Source organism: Salvelinus fontinalis, chromosome 24 (assembly GCF_029448725.1).
Source record: "Salvelinus fontinalis isolate EN_2023a chromosome 24, ASM2944872v1, whole genome shotgun sequence".
Taxonomy (NCBI): Eukaryota; Metazoa; Chordata; class Actinopteri; order Salmoniformes; family Salmonidae; genus Salvelinus; species Salvelinus fontinalis.
Window position 1 is genome coordinate 5,825,820 of NC_074688.1, and position 22,669 is coordinate 5,848,488.

At 44.8% G+C, this 22,669-nt stretch overlaps 2 protein-coding genes across 2 annotated transcripts in view; one reads left to right on the top strand and one right to left on the bottom strand.

Annotated features, from left to right (window-relative positions):
* The window catches only part of LOC129821827 (tetratricopeptide repeat protein 9B-like), a 36,182-nt gene extending 20,245 nt beyond the window's left edge, over positions 1 to 15,937 (top strand). The window contains exons 2-3 of the mRNA XM_055879507.1: positions 11,313 to 11,495; positions 11,713 to 15,937. Coding sequence (XP_055735482.1) covers positions 11,313 to 11,495; positions 11,713 to 11,807 — 278 coding nt within the window. The 3' untranslated portion in view covers positions 11,808 to 15,937. The remainder of the gene's footprint in view (positions 1 to 11,312; positions 11,496 to 11,712) is intronic.
* Positions 15,938 to 17,244: 1,307 nt separating this feature from the next.
* Positions 17,245 to 22,669, bottom strand: part of LOC129821825 (mitogen-activated protein kinase kinase kinase 10-like) — a 37,516-nt gene continuing 32,091 nt past the window's right edge. The window contains exon 11 of the mRNA XM_055879506.1: positions 17,245 to 21,184. Coding sequence (XP_055735481.1) covers positions 20,778 to 21,184 — 407 coding nt within the window. The 3' untranslated portion in view covers positions 17,245 to 20,777. The remainder of the gene's footprint in view (positions 21,185 to 22,669) is intronic.

The following is a 22,669-nucleotide window of genomic DNA, read 5'->3' on the forward strand; positions in this document are numbered from 1 at the left end:
AATAATTGTTCTAGCCTATACTCCAAATTTAAACAAATTAGCCTAAAATGATTTTGAATAGCCTAGTAATAGGGAATTTCTTATATTTTCATAATTATGCTGACACATTACCTTTTGCTACAGAATATCTCACCACTGCGCGTTGCAATCTCCTCCGCTCTCTCCCTCATTGCTTTCTGCAGTGCCATAGAGAGTCAACAGTTTAATTGAATATGTTTTGTTTCGATTTTTTTTTCACTGTCTATTTTCGCGAACAGATTTCACTTGGTTTCCCAAATGAAGCGCTGGGTAGCTGCAGGAACAGGGTTGGAGAGCCCATGGCATACGGAGTTTGGGAGGAATACCCCCAGTCGCGCAGCGAGAGGCTGCATGCTCCTCAAACAGTGTTTGTTGTGTGGAGTGAAATAACCGGAGTAGCCTATGCTAGCATGAGTTTAAAACTAACCGGCGGGAAAGTGGCCTCCATTCGCTATTCGCGTGCATACAGATGACGTATTTTTCCCCCTGCCCCTGTACAATTTGATAATGAGACATTCTAAATCGAAACTAATTTGACATATTAGTAAAGACAAGATTGAATTGAGAGTAGTCTGATGGGTGAAAATATGATCACATGGGAGAACAGCGTGTGCGGCCTGAGGCAAAGAACAGAGCGCGGACTTTCTCAAATCATCAATAGCCTATAGTCGCATCATGCAGCCCATATATGTTTTGATTTCGAATATGTTCAATCAATCAATCAATTTTATTTTATATAGCCCTTCGTACATCAGCTAATATCTCGAAGTGCTGTACAGAAACCCAGCCTAAAACCCCAAACAGCTAGTAATGCAGGTGTAGAAGCACATGTTCTAAGGTTTGCATCATTCACAACTTAAGTTGCCAAAATAACTCTACATGTACTGTATAGGCCCTGTTTAAAATGATCACTTTTACGATCAACGTGGCCACTTCATATGCACACTCGCTCCGGAATAGGAAAATCAACTTTCTATTTTATTCAGCCAAGTTCAGTTATATTTTTCTTACTATAAAATCATATAACATAAACATAATGGAGACACCTGAAACCCCACTTCTTTAAGGAATACCTAGGATAGGATAAAGTAATCCTTCTAACCCCCCCCCCCCCCCCCCCCCCCTTAAAAGAGTTAGATGCACTATTGTAAAGTGGTTGTTCCACTGGATATCATAAGGGGAATGCACCAATTTGTAAGTCGCTCTGGATAAGAGCGTCTGCTAAATGACTTAAATGTAATGTAAATGTAATAATGGCACGGGACTTATAAGCATATCTTGTCGGCTAAATGAACAAGCCTACATCCTATGGCATGGTGCATAGCCAGATAACATAACCATATTCTGTTCTTCTGAAATACAATAAAGAATAGATTTATTGTGATGGGGTATAATTCAATTGATTTATTCGACTTAAAAGTAGATCAGCGCATCATAGGCTTGTAAACGAGGCTTGTATGCATGGAGCCCAGGAGATGCTAAAAGCGTTTATGTTAAATTAACGTCAATACCGGCAGGCTTTTGCATGATAATATCCGGCTGACAAAACACATGACCACCACAGCCCCTACATATGAGAGCACTATTCACATTGGGCATGCTGATGTCATCTTACTGCTGATGAAGTAATTACAAGGATAGCTATTTCAATCTTATGAATATTTCAATAGATGAGCTATGGATTGAATCCGCTACTATTATGGGTGATGTAGCAATGCAGTGGATGCGCGGTTGAGGTTTAGGGAGTAAGGGAGGGAGAGTGGCAAGAGAGAAGCGCTGTGGCGCCATCCGGGGATGGCAATTAGAGAGGCGTGGAGGTAAACACTTGTTTCTCTGCTCGTTTGGCAGTTTCGTCTTCAGCACTCCATAGACGGATGGAAGCCTCCGAGGGTGCTGTGGATGTCACCGAGGCATACACGTACACAGAGGCTCATATTGAAACACTCAGACGAGCAACAAGAGGGTCTAATGATAAGTGATGATACAGTATATATGTGTGTTTGTGTGTGTGTGTCTAACGACGATATGGGTCTGCATTTGTCTCACTACTGCAGGGACACAGCAACCCAGGAAGCTCATTGGTATAACTGGAACAAGGGGTGTAAATGATGCCCCTCAGTCCTATCAATCAATGAGCATTCAGGACTTGAATAAATTAATTGTTTTTTTTATGTTGAAATTCTCCCTGAAACCTTGACAGGGATGTTGGAGATTACATCTGACGGGGTTTGAATTATGGTTACAAGTGAAGAAATATCAATGTGATCAACTTCATAGGTAATATATATACACTGCTCAAAGAAATAAAGGGAACACTAAAATTACACATCCTAGATCTGAATGAATTAAATATTCTTATTAAATACTTTTTTCTTTACATAGTTGAATGTGCTGACAACAAAATCACAAAAAAATTATAAAAAAGTATAAATTATTAAAGTGGAAATCCACACTACAGGCTGATCCAACTTTGATGTAATGTCCTTAAAACAAGTCAAAATGAGGCTCAGTAGTGTGTGTGGCCTCCACGTGCCTGTATGACCTCCCTACAACGCCTGGGCATGCTCCTGATGAGGTGGCGGATGGTCTCCTGAGGGATCTCCTCCCAGACCTGGACTAAAGCATCCACCAACCCCTGGACAGTCTGTGGTGCAACGTGGCGTTGGTGGATGGAGCGAGACATGATGTCCCAGATGTGCTCAATTGGATTCAGGTCTGGGGAACGGGCGGGCCAGTCCATAGCATCAATGCCTTCCTCTTGCAGGAACTGCTGACACACTCCAGCCACATGAGGTCTAGCATTGTCTTGCATTAGGAGGAACCCAGGGCCAACCGCACCAGCATATGGTCTCACAAGGGGTCTGAGGATCTCATCTCGGTACCTAATGGCAGTCAGGCTACCTCTGGCGAGCACATGGAGGGCTGTGCGGCCCCCAAAGAAATGCCACCCCACATCATGACTGACCACCGCCAAACCGGTCATGCTGGAGGATGTTGCAGGCAGCAGAACGGTCTCCACGGCGTCTCCAGACAGTCACGTCTGTCACGTGCTCAGTGTGAACCTGCTTTCATCTGAAGAGCACAGGGCGCCAGTGGCGAATTTGCCAATCTTGGTGTTCTCTGGCAAATGCCAAACGTCCTGCACGGTGTTGGGCTGTAAGCACAACCCCCACCTGTGGACGTCGGGCCCTCATACCACCCTCATGGAGTCTGTTTCTGACCGTTTGAGCAGACACATGCACATTTGTGGCCTGCTGGAGGTCATTTTGCAGGGCTCTGACAGTGCTCCTCCTTGCACAAAGGCGGAGGTAGCTGTCCTGCTGCTGGGTTGTTGCCCTCCTACGGCCTCCTCCACATCTCCTGATGTACTGGCCTGTCTCCTGGTAGCGCTTCCATGCTCTGGACACTACGCTGACAGACACAGCAAACCTTCTTGCCACAGCTCGCATTGATGTGCCATCCTGGATGAGCTGCACTACCTGAGCCACTTGTGTGGGTTGTAGACTCCGTCTCATGCTACCACTAGAGTGAAAGCACCGCCAGCATTCAAAAGTGACCAAAACATCAGCCAGGAAGCATAGGAACTGAGAAGTGGTCTGTGGTCACCACCTGCAGAACCACTCCTTTATTGGGGGTGTCTTGCTAATTGCCTATAATTTCCACTTGTTGTCTATTCCATTTGCACAACAGCATGTGAAATTTATTGTCAATCAGTTTTGCTTCCTAAGTGGACAGTTTGATTTCACAGAAGTGTGATTGACTTGGAGTTACATTGTGTTGTTTAAGTGTTCCCTTTATTTTTCTGAGTAGTATATATATATATATATATATATATATATATATATATATATACAGTTGAAGTCGGAAGTTTACATACACTTAGTTTAGAGTCATTAAAACTTGTTTTTCAACCACTCCACAAATTTCTTGTTAACAAACTAGAGTTTTGGCAAGTCGGTTAGGACATCTACTTTGTGCATGACAAAAGTAATTTTCCAACAATTGTTTACAGACAGATTTTTTCACTTATAATTAATTCACTGTATCACATTTCCAGTGGGTCAGAAGTTTACATACACTAAGTTGACTGTGCCTTTAAACAGCGTGGAAAATTTCAAAAAAGCTGTCATGGCTTTAGAAGCTTCTGATAGGCTAATTGACTTAATTTGAGTCAATTGGAGGTGTACCTGTGGATGTATTTCAAGGCCTACCTTCTTACTCAGTGCCTCTATAATTGACATCATGGTAAAATCAAAAGAAATCAGCCAAGACCTCATAAAAACAATTGTAGACCTCCACAAGTCTGGTTCATCCTTGGGAGCAATTTCCAAATGCTTGAAGGTACCACGTTCATCTGTACAAACAATAGTACGCAAGTATAAACACCATGGGACCAAGCAGCTGTCATACCGCTCAGGAAGGAGACACATTCTGTCTCCTAGAGATGAACATACTTTGGTGCAAAAAGTGCAAATCAATCCCAGAACAACAGTAAAGGACCTTGTGAAGATGCTGGAGGAAACAGGTACAAAAGTATCTATATCCACAGTAAAACAAGGCCTATATTGACATAAGCTGAAAGGCCGCTCAGCAAGGAAGAGGCCACTGCTCCAAAACCACCATAAAAAAGCCAGACTACGGTTTGCAACTGCACATGGGGACAAAGATCGTACTTTTTGGAGAAATGTCCTCTGGTCTGATGAAACAAAAATAGAACTGTTTGGCCATAAAGACCATCGTTATGTTTGGAGGAAAAAGGGGGATGCTTGCAAGCCGAAGAACACCATCCCAACCGTGAACCTCTGGGGTGGCAGCATCATGTTGTGGGGGTGCTTTGCTGCAGGAGGGACTGGTGCACTTCACAAAATAGATGGCATCATGAGGATATATTAAAGCAACATCTCAAGACATCAGTCAGGAAGTTGAAGCTTGGTTGCAAATGGGTCTTCCAAATGGACAATGACCCCAAGCATACTTCCAAAGTTGTGGCAAAATGGCTTACGGACCACAAAATCAAGGTATTGGAGGGGCCATCACAAAGCCCTGACCTCAATCCTATAGACAATTTGTGGGCAGAACTGAAAAAGCATGTGCGATCAAGGAGGCCTACAAACCTGACTCAGTTATACCAGCTCTGTCAGGAGGAATGGGCCAAAATTCTCCCAACTTATTGTGGGAAGCTTGTGGAAGGCTACCTAAAACGTTTGACACAAGTTTAACAATTTAATGGCAATGCTACCAAATACTAATTGAGTGTATGTAAACTTCTGACCCACTGGGAATGTGATGAAAGAAATAAAAGCTGAAATAAATCATTCTCTCTACTATTATTCTGACATTTCACATTCTTTCCAGATAAGGGAAAGAAACCCGCTGAATGGAGAACGAAAAAGACACAAAAACACTGGGTGAGAAGAGGACGGAGACAGAGGTAGACAAGTGCAAAAGGGAGAGGAGGAGAAAGAAAAAAGAGAAAGAATAGAAGGGTGGAGAGGAGGACAGTGCTGTGTCACTTCGTTGGAGCCAGTCTGCTACTAAAGGCAGCCAGCAGCAGCAGCTCCGGCCCTGCCCTGTCCTTCTGAATGACAGAGACACACATTCACTGTAGACTGGTGCTTAGGGAGCTATTATTAGCGGGCCTGGAGAAAATCTGTGTATGCAGAGAGTAGCCAAGTTGAAGTGTGATAACACTGCAGGCTTTATATTCACACACACACGTGTGTGTGTGTGTGTGTGTGTGTGTGTGTGTGTGTGTGTGTGTGTGTGTGTTGATTGGGCTGGTAGGACTACGAGGGCTGGAGTGGAGTACCCACCCTCTGTACCTCCAGATACCAGATATCCAAACTATTGAACACTGAGTATCAGCTAGGTACTAGATCCTTATGTCTACCAACATACTACATTTTCTGACGTGCAGATACCAGATAGCCAATACATCAGCATGTTCTTGTGGAGTTGAAGTCGGGCTTTATCATGGGTTCAGGGGCAGGCTCATAGCGCCAGGCAGCTTGTAGCCTAGCGGTTGGAGCGGTGGGTCGTTAAGTGAAATGTTGCTAGTTTGAATCCCCAAGCTGACAACATCTGTCGATGTGCCCTTGAGCAAGGCACTTAACCCTAATTGTTCCAGGATTGCTGTTGATAATGGTTAACTCCCCCACTGGGCTCAGATGTACATTCAATGTCTATTCCCACTCTTGGAGGGTGTGTGAGGGAGTGTGGGAAAAATACATTTCCAATTCACTCATGTGTATTAATACACGCTTGTGCAAGTGTAAAATATGTGAGAGAGAAAGTCAAGGGAGGCAGCGGTCACTATATCCGCTCTGGTCAGTGAGTGTCCGAGGTCAATGATGACACAGTGGAGAGGAGATGGGGAAGCGGCGGGATGACAAATAGACGGAGTCCAAGATTGATGCAGGTAAGGTAGCGTGAAAATGTGTGAACTAATTATAAAATGATGGACAGCAAACTGATCACCACCATAATCAGTGGCTTTAAATTAGCCAGCTCACAGCTGGCCCTGACAGAGACAGACAGAGAGTGTGAGGGGATCGAGGAAAAGAGAGTGAGATGGGAGGAGGGAGGAGAAAAAAGAGAGAGAGGCCTCATCAGGCAGTGGGAAGAGACAGGAAGAGTGAGCGCTGGCAGTCGATCGATGCTGAGTTTTCTCATACTTTACATTGTTTGGCATGTCTCTCGACCATTTCTTTCTTCGCCCCTCCTCACTCCATCATTTACACTAGAGTATGTCTCCATATCACTATTAACCCTCAACGTATTTATTTCTCTCGTTGTTTATCACAACAGAGCTTATTTCTCTCTCTCCTCATACACTCTAAATGCTTCTCGCTCTTTTCTCATTCTTCTTTTGTGGTCTGATCTTTTTATTTCGATCAGACTCCTTTGTCCTCTCTCTTTAATCTCTTCTCTCTTTTTCTGACATCTATTCTCCCCATCTCTGACTCCCCCGCTCTGGGATAAAAGGCAGTCTTCTGTTTTTCAGACAAAATGCTCCAGGCACATTAGTGTGAGGATTCCGAGAATGTGTTAAACCACTCGCTGCATCTCTCTCTCTCTTTCTCTCTCTCTCTCCCTCTCTCTCCCTCTCTCTCTCTCTCTCTCTCTCTCTCTCTCTCTCTCTCTCTCTCTCTCTCTCTCTCTCTCTGTCAAACGCACACCCACACACTCACTTTCACTCAGAAGCTGTCATTGCACCTGTTAGGTTTCTCCCCAAAAAGATTTAAGAACTTGTAAATTCCACCATTTTCCCAAGTATGTCGCACTATCATTCTCCTCCCTTCTTCTCCTCCACCTCTTCTTCCTCCTCTTCCTCCTGCTTTGAGTCTGCTCAGTATCCCAGTGCGGTGTGGTGCTTAGTGATATGAAAGAGAGAATCCTTAGAGAGAGGGTGTTTTCAGATCACTGACACTGACACTAACTCAATGTGCACAAGGCCATCACCAAACCACTTAGACTCAGCTCTTTCCTGGCTTCTCCCTAGATAGCCCCTCTCTCTCTCTCTCTCTCTCTCTCTCTCTCTCTCTCTCTCTCTCTCTCTCTCTCTCTGTGTCTCTGTCTGTCTCTGTCTCTCTCTGTCTCTGTGTTGTTCTCTGTGATGAGAGCTAGAAGAGTGGATGCGCGATGATAACAATGGATTGAAGTGAGAGTTTATTTTAGGTTCCTGTGAAAAGGAATAAACTGGGCGTGAGGAAAGAGAAGAGCAGGGTAGAGGGAAAAGTCCATTCGTGCTGTAATGTGGAGTAGCCTTTTGGCCATGCTTTGCCGGCTCTGACGATACTACCATTATCACATGGTGTCCGGATGCAGCCCTCGATGCGTTTACCCTGACAACCCATCCATCTGTCTAACGGCTCAGTGGGGTGTGGTCAGGGTGCAGTGTGTGTGTTTTTGTGTGTGTGTTTTTGTGTGTGTGTGTGTATGTGTGTGTGTGCATGCATATTTCTACATGTGTTTGTTCAGGCCCATGTTTTTACACTGTTTAATTATGTACATTTCGATGCATATTTTTGTGTGCCCGTGCACTTGCGTGCATGTGTTTGTGTGTACGTGCGTGTGTGTGTGTACGTGCGTGTGTGTTTGTGAGAAAAGAGAACACTCTTAACAGCCTTAGCCATGGCATAGGCCATTATGTGCTGTAACTGAATCCACTGAAAGCTTTCCCGTACTCTACTGGCTCACTTACCCCTGGAGGATGATGGATGGACGGGAGGAAGGGAGGCAAGATGGGGGGGAAATGTCCGCCATGTTTTTATAGTTGGCTGGATGGGAAAAACGAATATGGTTCATATCTAGAGTGCACAGAGGGAATCCGATGTGGCTGGCAGGAAGACTGTTTAGAAAAGCAGCTGAGTTTGAGGAAACGATTTGACCTTTGGCTCGTCTGTTGTGATCTCAAAGCTGCTGAGTCATGTCCACTTATCAAACGTGAGAGATCTCCATCCCCTAGCTTTCTATTTTAGCTCCCTAGTGGCTCGAATAACTTGAACTCGCTTGAACTATGCGCGCGTATGTGTGCGCGCGTGTGTGTGTGTGCGTCAACCCCTCTGCTCCCCCATCTCGTCCCTCCCAACCCGCCTTCTCATTGCATGCGAAGGAACAAGGTCTAGTGTCACGAAAGTGTAGGCATATATGTCTGGAGGCATTGTGGGTTTAAAAACAGAGTAGATCAACAGCAGTAGAAAGGGAGGGAGGGAGGGATGAAAAAATGGGAGGAAAGGGGTAGAGAGGTTTAGTAGAAGAGCAGTAGTAGGGTCGTTCCACGACCAGTGTACATTTTGCGTCCCTTTTATATTTGAAGTAGAAATTGTGCACCAATATTGCATTTTAAAAGTCTGTAGTATTAAATTAAGTTCTCTTTAATATAGACTACCTGGATCATTGTATAAATCAGATGTTTAATATGAATAAAGACTTAACCCCCAAAATATCTCAACGTTTTCACCATCGTTATAATTTATTTCATGTGTGATTAGTGATTCTTTTACGTCTCTCCCTCATTTTGAGGTCAACCGTTTTGAGGTGAACTGAACTCTCGTTTTAATGTGATGAAACTATTACTTTCTTTTATTCTTTTTTTTTTTTTCAAAAGAAACATTGAACAAAATCACAGTGCAAAATCGGGTGAGCCGGTTCCAATCTTTTTAGCATTTTTCTGGTGTTTTGTGGTGGGATACTGAGCGCGTTGAGCATAATATGTCAACCATGTAAAAAAGAAGAAGTGAAACTTGCATTCAATAGCCTCTCTCTATTGCACAGAACATGCTTTCATTCCCCCTGTCACAAGGGGATTTATGACGGATTTAAGATGAAAACTTCAACCGTGATACATACGGTCAACACTGTAACTTTAATAGCAGTTCATTGGCACTAACTATATTCATCTATTTTATTTAACCCCTTGAGATGGGAAAACATGTATTTTATGAAGTTGAACATGTGCTCTTTAGGACGAAAAGTTACAATTCGGTAACGTGTGCAGTTATTTACTAAGTTACACTATCCAAAATCTACTACATTCGTGGAACGACCCAGTACTTGACGTCTGTTGACTCTGGAGAGGACTGAAATGAACTGTGTAGCAGGTCTCTACCTACAGTCTGTAGACAGAGCGTAGACCGTCTCAGAACACAAACAGGTAGAGATCTATTGGATGGGATGTAGCGTTACTTAGAGTGATGCATTTGTGTTGCAGTCAGACACCCAAAGCTAGAAGTAATCAACATGGCTCCATTTCCTTATCCTATCTTGTTGTCAATTGGCGTATTGGCAGGACACAAACACGTACGCACGCTCGCCACGCTCGCCACGCACAAACACACACACTCTCCCAGAGACCTCTGTGAGTTACAGGAAGGTGACAAGCGCTGGAACACATACTGTCTCCCAGCATAACCCTCCCCCTCTCATCTCCCCCTGTCCCCCTCCCTCCTCCCACTGCGTCCCTGTCCCCCTCTCTCTCCCTCCCTCCCGGTCTCTCACTCCTGACTCACCCTGGCTCCCAGCTAATAGACCCTGACTCATGCTATTCACAGAGCTGTCTGTGTGTCAAGGGCAGAGACAGAGGAGGGAGGGAGGGAGGTGGTGGTGGTGGGGGGGTAGAGAGGGAAAGGTTAGAGGAGACTAGTACAAAGTGATGAAGACAGGGAGAGGTGGAAGATCAAGGGAAACGTCATGAGAGTATGGGAGGGAGGGAGGGAGGGGTACAGATGGAAAGAGATATAAGAGAAAATACAGAGATGTTCTTGTACTGACACAGGCTTCAGTATGACGGGGGCGGGTATAAGTATGACGGGAGGAGAGCAGAGGAGTCGTAATTGTCAATCAAAATTATAGGCTAAAACCAACCAAGAGCTTTTGGGCGCTGGACTGAGTGAACAGAAAGCCCTGAGATGACCCACCGTCAAAAATGTAACAGCTTCGCTGAACTGAAAGCTGCAATAAAGTGCGTGTGCGCGTGTGTGTGTGTACTATTGACGTTACAGACATTAGCTGGTGAAAAGTGCTGCTGTAAGGCACACCCATACGATTAATGACCACAATGAAACACAGTGTCTCCAAAGTGCTATTCTCTAAACTCTACCTTTCCTTATCTCAATAGTGTCATCACTATCTCCTGCCACATATATCACCTGTATCGGTCTTCTGTTCCCTGTGAACCTGTCTCCTCTCCCTCAACCCTCCATCTCTCTTTCTCTCTCTCTCTCTCTCTCTCTAACTCTCTCTCTCTCTCTTTCTTATCTCATCCCCCTCTTCCCACTTCATGTCTGCCCTGTCAGGAAAATAAAGCTTTACAGTAATAATCCTTCACTCTAAAGGTGTGCTAAGTTAGCTAGATTCCTCCCTCTTTTTCCTGGGGTTAGTTCAACAGCAGTTCCCTCTTTTTAAATGGACTCAGCAGCATAAGCTAAATTCTCTATTTGAATGTGTAATACATTGACCAGATTTAGTTTTTTGCAGCGTCCTAGCTTCTAGCTATTTTTATCTCCCTCTCATCCTGAAGAAGTAGTGCGCTAGCTGGATTGGACTCTGTTTAAAAGGCGTGGCACATCAGCTCTTGTCCTCTCTCTCTCTCTCTCTCTCTCTCTCTCTCGCTCTCTCTCGCTCTCCAACCTGTCCAAACTCTTTTTGTTTTTTTTTACCCCTCTCTCTCAATTCAGTCCGATACCGACAAGCTATACTGGCACGAAAAGAGCAAACCAAGCAACATTTTCAAAGGAATGCACAATAGTACAGAAATGACTGATTCCTTTCTTTCCGTCCCTGTCTCTGTGCAGCGTGCCTGTTGCAGTCCGAGCTGGTGAACTATGAGCGTGTGAAGGAGTACTGCCTGAAGGTGCTGGGCCACCAGCGGGACCACTTCAAGGCCATGTACCGCGCCGGCATCGCCTGCTACCACCTGGGCGACTACGAATGTGCCCTGCGCTACCTGCGTGACGCCAAGAACCGCGAGCCCTCAGGTAGGCTGAGACAGTACTGCCAGTCAGTGTTTTTCATTGTCTGTCAGTAAAGAGAGAATCTGGTTTACTCATGTCATCTTATCAGGACATGTCGCCTAATGCCAGCTGCAACACTAACAATTATCTCCCTCTATTTCTCTCTCTCTCTCTCTCTCGCTCTCCTTCTCTTTTTCTCTTTCTCTCTCGCTCTTCCTCTCCCTCCCTTTCAATGACACAGACACAAACGTGCTGCGGTATATCCAGTTGACGGAAATGAAGATGAGTAGGGAGGGTCAGCGGGAGCGAGAGAGCGGCAAAGAGGCCCTTGGCTAACCTGTGCCCTTTTGGCCTCTATCACTATGGCCTATGTTACGACCCATCCTACGTCACCTCTCCTCTCTGACCTCCTCTCCTCCTTTATGGAGCCCAGTCCCATTGATGACTGGCCCGAGCGATGCGCTACAACCATGTAAAAGGGCAGAAAAAGCCCTGTCTCTCCCCCCTCTCTTCTCCTCCTTGTCTCTCTTCTTCCCCCCAGGCGCTGTTGTTCTGTACCCCAGATGCAGACTGTCAAACAAAGAAAAAACGAAGCAAAGGGAAATACTGTACTATACTCATACAAAACAGTCATGGTTGTCCGAATGAAAAAACTGCTTAAAAATATATATATGATCAAAGAACATTGCGTAATTTAGTGAAGGTGTAAAAAATTTCAAATAAAGTATAATTTCTTATTTATTCTTTCTCTTTCGATGTGAGGACTGAGGAGAGGTCCAGGGTTGGGAAAGGGACCAGGGGGGGGGGGCAGGGGAAGGAGTTTAGGAGAAAGGAAGTGGTGTAACACATATCAAGACCTTAGGCCAATTCAACTGTACACCCTAACCCCTGCCCTGTCACAATGGATGGAGGTCTGAAAGCCACTGACCCAGACTTGTCCCTGAGAGAGATTGTCCCCCCCAGTACAGTACAGATCAGGCTAGCTAGCAGGCTACATCGCTGTCTTTTTAATACGGAATAGTCTTCAGACAAGCCGACCTTTGCGCTCATGTTCAATCAATCTTCTTTTTAGTTTTCAGCTTGTAGTATCTTGTCTCTATTTCTGGACGTTTTTTCAATTCAAGGGCTAATTCAAGTGTTTGTAATTTGTCCTCTGATAATTTTTTTGTCTTCTGTTGATATTCATAGTACTTACGACTGTCAGTTGTTATGAAGCAAAATCTGTGCCCTTCCTCTTTCTAAGGAACAAAACAAACTAACTCCCAATGGACTCGCTGTTCCGCTCTTTAACAGGTGTGTTTTTGTGAACCGGTGTCTTGAATCTGTTGTCCAGTCCCCCCTGGAATGTGTTGTGTTGTCAGACTGTTAACCCCCCCCCCCCACCACCACTCCTACCCCTCTCCGCTTTCTAGCTAATGATGTCACAATGGAAAATAGCCAGTGGAATTGAGGTTCCATCAAAGCACCCTTGGCTGCACAGAGTTCTCCTCTGATTTTTACTCTGAGATCCTCTTCCAGGCCCTTCATCACTCATGCTGAATCTTCCCAGACGTCAGTGACATCACAAGACACTCTTGGCAGTGTTCGTGCAGGGAATCCGATCACACATGCTGTATCCGTCTGAAGTGTATCAGCCGTCTCAATCCGGTCAATTAAAAACATCAACGCGAGCGTGCCATTTGAGATTCCCGAATTTGGTTGTGTGTATTTTGATAGATATCAGTGTTGCAACAAACAAAGAAATCTGTTCAGAAAATAAATGATTACAAAATAGAAAAAATCGCTGTCTCTATAGGCAGATTACACAACAGTAGTGATAGACCAAGACAAGGGAGGATTGTGATTGGGGAAAGGCCAGATAATGACCTATTACGCATACAGACCATCATGCCACTGCATACTTTCTAAATACCAATCCCAGTGATGCTGATAAAGCCTGAAGGGTTTCTACGATTTATAGAAATACTTAGATGTACCTGCCCTGTTCTAAGGAGAGGTTTGAGTTGACCTTAATTCTGTCATCTAATACCGTGTAACCCAGTTTCCTTCACCCTATGTGCAAGCCAAGCCCCTGCATGGTAATGTGTGGCTCAAAGGGGAAGCCATTTTGGATATCAGGGATAATGTCTGGTTCATTGCTTTCTATAACATGGCAGGTTGCTCCCCCCTTTCCAATGTATCCCACGAATACCCTCTATGCTCCACACAAATGTGGAATGGGTTAATGGAGCAGTCAGCGGTATAGCCTGAAAAGGACCTTGGTATCTTGCATAGGGTCATTTGATGAGACTTATACGGTCCCATACAGAAAGAAATTAGGGTCAGCAGCAGTGGTCCGCCTTGGCCAAGGTGAGAAGAAGAATTCCAAAAGAACCTCAGACGAGTGGATAATACAATATCAAAACGATAACAGATCTCAATATTTGCCTGTGGCCTAATATGAGGGAAATTGGGACCAAAGTGTATCAATAAGAGGAGGCTGTTGAGGGGAGGACGGCTCATAATAATGTCCGGAACGGTGGAAACCATGTGTTTGACGTGTTTGATACCATTCCACTATTCTGCCCCAGCCATTACCACGAGCCCGTCCTCACCAATTAAGGTGCCACCAACCTCCTGTGGTGTCAATGGGACTCTGGAGAGACAGCAGTGCGATGCCTGGAGCAAATTTGTGTGATTCAGAGACGCTCCACTGTAGAGGGAAATGGGCCAGCAGCATCACTAACACAGCAGGAGTGCAATGTCACTCTGAAACTGGGGAGATGGGATTATGTTAAAGCAGTGTTGTGAAGAGGTTCGGGGGAGGTTTACACCTTGGTGCAGAAACACAGTGTGGAAAAACCTAGAGGCACCAAGAACTCTCTTTCTTTCTCGCGCTCTCTCTCTCTCTCTCTTTATCTCTCTCTTTATCTCCCTCTCTGATTCTCATTCTCTCCACCTCTTCCCCTCTCCAAATCTCTCTCCATACCTCTATCTAAATTAAATTCAAATTGCTTTATTGACATGACGTTTCAATGTCCATATTGCCAAGCCTACTTTGCAAATGGATATATATTTAACAATATTAACATCATAAAAAATGTTTATAATAATAATCGGGATTGTCAATGAAACATACACTGAGTATACCAAACATCGGGGCATGGACTCTACAAGGTGTCGAAAGCTTTCCACAGGGATGCTGGCCCATGTTGACTCCAATGCTTCCCTCAATTCCGTGTCAAGTTGGCTGGAAGTCCTTTGGGTGGTGGACCAATTCTTGATACACACGGGAAACTGTTGAGCCTGAAAGATCCAGCGGTGTTGCAGTTCTTGACACAAACTGGTGTTCCTGGACCTACTACCATGCCCCGTTCAAAGGCTACGTCATGGAAAGAGCATGTGTTCTTAATGTTTTGTGTACTCAGTGTATATCTCTCTGTCTCTTAGTCTCTCAACCTCACCACTGTGCAGTAGTGTTGTATTGGTTCCTATGGCTGGCTGAGCTGGGCCTACTCACACATGGCCCTCTTGGGAATAGCATATCTCCCCATGGTCCTATCTCCAAGGCATCCGTCCAGTGTGCTGAGTCATTATCGCTCCATGTCTATGGTTACTGTCAACACATAAAAACAGGTCAGGGCTAAGTTCTTCCCACCCCTGACCTAACATGACCCATTATGAGATAAACAAAGGAATGACCCTGGACCAGTTATTGTGGGCATAATGTTACAACGTGCTGTCTGTGCAAATATAGATAGAGAGAGACATCGTCTCGTTAGCAGTCTAGTTGTGAAAAGATACGGCAAAAGCACAAACTAAAGTGGGAAAGTAAATACTGGCAGTTTTTCTTCTCTTTCCTTTGACGTCATTGAGGTACATGTTTGTCAAATGTCAAAGTCGTTTTTTGTGGTTATGAAACAATTGTGAACAAAATACGAAACTGAAAAGAAAATCGAATGGCTGTTAAAAGCTGTACTTTATTGAGTAGTTTTAACAATTGATGAGCACGCAAGTGAAGGGGGAAGTGAGTTTGGTGTACCTACACCACAGGCTCTCTGTCACGGTGTCTGTGTGTGTGTAGATGTTAAGTAGGATTTGTTGTCCCCTATTTTGGGAAAGTCCATACCCTACTCTAAGAGTTTGTGAACCCCACAAGTGACAGTGGATCTCGTTGAAGAAAGTGGGCGTTGGAGAACCGAACCAGTTACACAGTCAACGTTATTTATGAGCTACAGCAGCGAAGAATTCCGCAAATCTGTTTTCCTTTCTTTTCTCTCGTTTGCTTGTACCGGAGAGTAGGACTTGAAGATGAGTACGTCATGGTTATAAGTACATTTTTCCCATAGGACCATGTGAGGAAACGTCCATTCACTATTCCAAATCCAAAACATTGGAGGACATGATAACTGGTTACATTGAACTGCTAGCCCAGGAATGCACTATTGATTGGTAAATGACGACTATAAATAAAGTTGAAAATGAAATTGTGCCTGCGTGATTGTCTTCAGGGTTGTCTGAGTGCATGGTGATACCTCACTGTAGGAGGTAACAGCAACACACAGTCAGACACACACTTCTCTCTGCCCACCCCTCTCCCTCCCTCGCTCCCCCTCTCTTCTCCCTCCAAAGGTAATAATCTCTGTTACTACTGACTGCCCTGCTTAATTGCTCCCTGAGCTCCAGAGAGAGAGAGGAGGGGATGGGGTGGAGGAGAGGAGTCGATGAGAGAGAGGTGCTGAGAAAGGCATTGGAGGAAAGATGGAGGGGGAGAAAAAGAGGGATGGTGCGAAGAGATATCCCACTGGGCACACAGTGGTTGAATCAACATTGTGTCCATGTCATTTCAATGAAATGACGTTGACCAATGTGGGATAGACGTTGAAATGACATCTGTGCCCAGCGGGGCAGACCTGCTGAAAGGCGCTAGGGGAAAGATGGAGGGGGGGAAGGAGGAGAGATGCTGAGCTATGACAGTGAGAAAAGAGCAAGATATGGAGGAAGCAAGAAAGCACATCAAAGGAGGCAAAAAGACAACAGGGGAACAGGGATATGAACAGACATAGACGCATTGTGTGTGTGTGTGTGTGTGTGTGCTTGTGTCCCTAGGCAGACAGGGACAGAGAAGCACTGTGACGCAGCTACCTCAGCAGAGGTGAAACCCAGACTAGCGTCTGTAGGTGAATTGAGGATATACATGAGACCTTGCTAAACAAATCCTTATTAAGTCTAAAACACCTGTCCATTTCCTCCATCAACCCTTTTCCTCTTTTCTTTGTTGTTGCTTTTAATAGCATTGCCGCGGATGTGAAGAGTGGTTGCTAGGCAACTGGCAGGCGTCTGGAACTGTGTTGGATCGGCGGGTAGCACTGACAGACAGAGCAGTGAAGTGGATCGGGACTGTGTGTGTGTGTGTGTGAGAGTTGTTTGTGCCTTCTAATTGAAAGCCTCTCATTTAGTTTTCAGTTTCGATGCATATATTCATGAGTCCCATGTTTTTATTCATTAATTCCATGTTACAGATTAGCTGAATGAACAGCTGACGTTCTTTCATACTGCTTGTTGCCATGAGCCCTGTTTATACCAGGTGCTAACATGTGATCCATGTCTTGATTTTGTCCACATTTTGGTTGTCCCCACATTTTTAGACAGGTATAGATGATTAAAAGACTCATTGTGGTCTGTTTGTGATCAGGTCTTACTGACCACCTCCTGAGGTAGTCAGGGATGCATTGTCTGGATATGTTACAAGTGTAGAAGGATCTGTACAATGAAACAATTTAAATCAGTATTTATTTTGAAACAATAACTGTCAATTGATTTGTATACAGGGACATCTGGTGACAATGCGGACACATTTTAGTACCATGTGTAGATGCAACGGCTAATATGTGGGCACAATCAGAATGTGGACAAGATCAGGACAAAGGACATACGTTAGCACCAGGCACAAACTGGGCTATGAAAGCACCTCGATAAACCTGTTAGATTAAGTCAGGTGTCTGAGATATTGAGATGTCTGTTGTGTGATTCCAGCATTATGTTAATGCAACATACCTGATATATTGGCTTTATAAGATTCCCACAGGTCACCTACACAATTCCGTTACAATGGCAAAAAAAAATCCTAGAGGGATCCTGTTGAACTATTTAGTAAAGGTGGTCTCATGCTCAAGTGGGAGCAATCTCTTAATACTCATAACAAAAGCCAGAGGAAAAGGTCAGAGCGTACAACTCCACAGAAGGAAACCTGAAAGATACCCGTGAACAACTAAATGACTATCAAAATGCACAACCGGCTACCATGCTTGTCCTAGTAAGTATATTTGGCTCAAAGTGACAGCTTTGATGACATCTAGAGGATGATCACTGTTATTGCAGCCAGGCATTTATCCTGCTCACAGGGATACAATATAATGTGTGTTATTTGAAAAATAAGCCATTTAAATGTTCCGCTATTACAAGCATTAGAGCACATGGTAGAATATAACGGAATATAACGACAGTCAACGTTATGGATATAACTCCACAGAGCGAGTGACAGGAACAGCAGAGACACAAGCAAGCACCTCTCTTCCTCTTTTATTACGTCATTCATTCAATCACTCATCAGCGCAGCTCAACAGTCAACAACACATCACTCTTTCGTCATGTATCCCAGAACGTCACAGATTGAGACAGGTCGTAGACAGTCTCCCATCCATACTGTACATGAACGTCAGTCTGTAGTTTTCTTGGTTTTCCTTGGTCGGTCTGTGTTATATTACCAAATATATAGGTATATATATTGTAATGAAACAGCAGGGAGCAGGTCTCGAACCCTCGACCTCCTAGCCCGAGGTCCGGCGCGCTATCGACTGTGCCGCAAAAGCATGCTCGTGTGGCAGAGTCGATTTCCGCGCTTATGAACCCAGGGTCGTTACACTACTCCCTCCTTTCAAAGAGCGCGTCCTCGCGCTAGCTTGCGACTCTACGTCTTACAGGAACGCGCTCACCGGCCAAGCACACGCACTGTCGTGGATGCAAGGTCCGATCACTTCTGACACCAATGTAATGAAACAGCAGGGAGCAGGTCTCGAACCCTCGACCTCCTAGCCCGAGGTCCGGCGCGCTATCGACTGTGCCGCAAAAGCATTCTCGTGCGGCAGAGTCGATTTCCGCGCTTATGAACCCAGGGTCGTTACAATATATACAGATATTCCGGGAAAGAGAATCATAATAACAAGAATGAATCATTATTTCAATTAAAACAATCATTTTAATAAATACTCTGAGCGTTCTTAACCACACAAGGAGAATAAGGATGAGTTTTTCTCACCCCTCTACCTATGGGATTGACATCATCCCATACAAATAATAACACTCACTAAATACACACACACACACACACACACACACACACACACACACACACACACACACACACACACACACACACACACACACACACACACACACACACACACACACACACACACTCACCCATACACACACTCCCATACACATAGTCAAGTAAATACTTGTATGTAGCCTTGACCAACTGTGCCATTAAAAAGTGTCATTCTTCATCTTCTTTCAGGAACCACACAGTATGGTGCACTCATGGGCCTGCAAGAGAATACAGAGTTCTCTCGATTCGCCGTCCACATCCCAAGCACCTTGTGTCAAGTCCTTCACAGTCTGTACTCTTGTGACACGGACATGTCAATGTCAATATCATGGCTCTTTAACCAAAGATTGGTCCCTAATTTCCCTTCAATGATGCTATATCACTATCCAGTAGGTGAGGAAAAGGAAGTCAGGGGTACGGAATGTGGGAATTCGTTTTTTTGTAGAAAACAGGTAGTATTCATTAACCATTTATTGCAAGTGGATTAACCCTAATTTCCCATGGCCCTCCTCTGCTCTCAGAGGACGTTTGCTGAGAAACCCTAGCTTATGAGTTTCACACTTTCCCTAAATTCTTTGGATTTCCAGAAATACTGGTCCAACAATTCCCGTATTTCCTGCTTATTCCAGGAATCTTTCAACCAGGATTTCTGGTAAACCAGGGAATTTTGGAAAAAACATTGGACATTCTGCAACCCTATGAGGACATAAGGTTCAAAATGAGGGAGAAAAGCATCCTGTTTCGGCTCCCTCACAACAGATTGGCTAGTTCTACAGTACATCCTTCACACTAAAATAACATGCGGTAACAAAACCCAAGCACACATGCGCACGTGCGCACCCACACAGACACACAGTGTACACCCACACAGACACACAGTGTACACCCACACAGACACACAATTCGCCAAACCAATAGAAAATGCTGTGCTAAAAAGGTTATGGCTGGAATGGTTCAAGCATTGAGAAAAATAAAATGAATTTGCTGTACAGAGCTGAGGAAATAAAGTCCTGTCAATTGTGCTGTGGAGCTTAAAATGGCTTCCCTGTTCCTGTTGCAGTCTTTGGGAGAGGGGGAGGACAGAGACCATCCCTATACAGGAAGATGCTATGTGGAGGTGAGGGAGGGTGGACATGAGCTCTATAGAAGGTGATGCACAATAAGAGGGCAACTTACGCACTGATTTGGAAGTCCCTCAGGATTTGAGCGTCTACCTACCACGACTACATTTAAATATGAAGGAGTGGCATCAGGGCCCACATGAGGGGACACCCAGAGGTGCTCTCATAACAAATCAGGGCACCCCCACAAAACAACTATTAACATGGACACTTCAAGGGCACTCCCAAGAGATTCCAACCCTGTTGCGATGTGAATGTGTCTAAGGCTGGCAAAGCTTCAGCCCTAGTCTTTGGGGAAGGAGCGAGCAGAGACAGACACGACACCTGCGTAGAGAGAGGCAGCGAGTCAACGGGGTGGTTGAGCAGAACGAGTACTACTGCAGCACAAGTAAATCTGGATGAGCACTTAGAAGTGTCTGTCTGGAAGTGGAATGGCTTACACGTTTCTTCTTTTTAGCGGACAGGTAATATGCGGAAGGTTAGCAGGGCACACTGGTCACCAGGGCACTAAAGGTTTGGGACTCTAGGGTCTGCGAAGTGGTCACTTAGAGGAATGTTGTCCCACACTGGGCGGCTTTGGAAGGGACACTAAGACATGTGCTGTCCCAGATGCTGGGTGTGTACTAGGAGCACTAGGAGACTAGGGGGCACAAGGCTTAGGAGTGACCACCAGGAGAGAGGTATATCCCGCAAAAGTGGGCTTCTAGGAGAAGTACTGTTCGCAAAGGGATTGGGTACCAGGAATAAAGTGTGCACACTAGGAGTCTTTGAAGTGTGCACTAGGAGCAGTGTTGCCCATGTACAGTAATGTGTGGCCTAGCCGTAGTTCTGTCCACAGAGCTGTGCAGCCTGGTGCTGTTCACACAGGGGCACGGTGCCGTCCAGATCCTGTCCATCCACGTCCATGTCCATGAGGTTAGGCCTGGCAGTGCCGGTGCTGGCACTGCTGTCCCCAGAGCCCAGGGGACTGTCACAGCTGCTGCCCGGGGACGAGCTCAGGGTTCTGGACAGGGAGCCCAGCTTCCATGGGTCCGGTCGCACCCTGGCTGGTGTGGGCCGAGGCCGGGGTGCGAACTCCAAGGTCTTGGGCCTCTCCAAGGGACTGATGATGGTCAGGGGCTCCAGGACCGGGACAGGCGGAGCAGGGGCCTTGCGGCGGAGGACCCTTGGGAAGAGGCTGGAAGGGTCAGGGAGTCGGGGGATGTCCAGGGTTTCCTTGTAACCTGAGAGAAGAGAGACCAGAGGGAGAGCAGAGGGAGAGCAGAGGGAGAGAGATTATATGGAGGGGAGAACAACATGAACACTTTGTTGACATGGATGGTCCATGCCAGAGCCATGTGTTTTTTTAAGTTCAGGTGTGTCATGACGTTGGGTTGGGGGTAGGTTTATGACAGTCATAAATACCTCTTTCCCCCTTTTTCTCTCTCCCTACTATAACTGATGTGACATAAGGAAACCCATGGGTTAACATAGAGGTTCTGGTGACATCAGAAGTTGGGGGAAATGAACTATATTCTGGTAATTCGACAAACTGAACATATGCGGTGGTACTTAAGGTATATTATGTCAGTTCGGTTGCCCTCTGACACATTCTCATCAAGGATTGAATGACATAAACTCTACTGTGGAAAGTCTAAATGTCAGAGATATCGGATTCACACGGAATTGTTGTTTAATTCAAATGTTTGAATATGACATTATTATAAGAGATTAAATGTAATTATAGCTTCCAAATGAGAGATCTGTGCTTTCATAAGTTTCTCTGCTCACAGTGGTCCGCCCCTGTGAAGAGGAATGGGTTATAAACCTTTCAGACACACCCCTCTCCCTCCACTATAAAAGCCATTGAACCAGAATATAACTTTCTGTTCCGGGTACTCTAGGATGACGATCCAGTGTCGGAATGGTTCAGATAATCACTATAGATGAAGCCAACATCAGCATGGACTTTGATTGTGAATGAGACATTCTTCAAAGGACAGAGGACTCGGGTGATGACACGGGCCATCTACCACCAACCTACTGAAGCGCAGCTCAGAGTAAATATTGATTGCATTTTCCTCTTCAAATGGGCGGTAATTTAGAATGGATAAGATACTGTATTTACGATAGCACAGCTCGCCTATGTCAAGTCTCCCGCTCTTTCACTAGGACTCCCCCCTTTCCTTTGTGTAACAAGCTGTCATATCGATTCTACCCGCTAGGGAAGTTTTTCTGTATGATGTAATTTGTGATCAAGTTATGATTTAATTGTGTATGTGTGTTTCTGTGTGATTAGTTAGGTATTTAGTAAATAAATAATTAAAACCAATTTTGTATTGCTGATTCAACTTGTTAGCCAGGATTCTTGCAGATAATCAAGGACTTACAACTTTCAGATGAGACTGAATAAAATGACGATTAATGTGACTGCTATTTAGTAAAATATTACTAAATCTTTAAGAGTTTATTCGAAAGATAACAGCTTTATAAATATTATTTCGTGGTGTCCCTCTCTAGTTAATTCATATTTACATGATTAGTTCAATCAGGTAATATTAATTACGGAGAAATTATTTTATAGAATAGCATGTCATAGCAATTAATCTGGCATAGTCAAAGACACGACAGGTGTAACTTAAACATACGCTGAGTGTACAACCCACCCCAGTTGTTTCAAGTTGGCTGGATGTCCTTTGGGAGTATGGACCATTCTTGATACACACAGG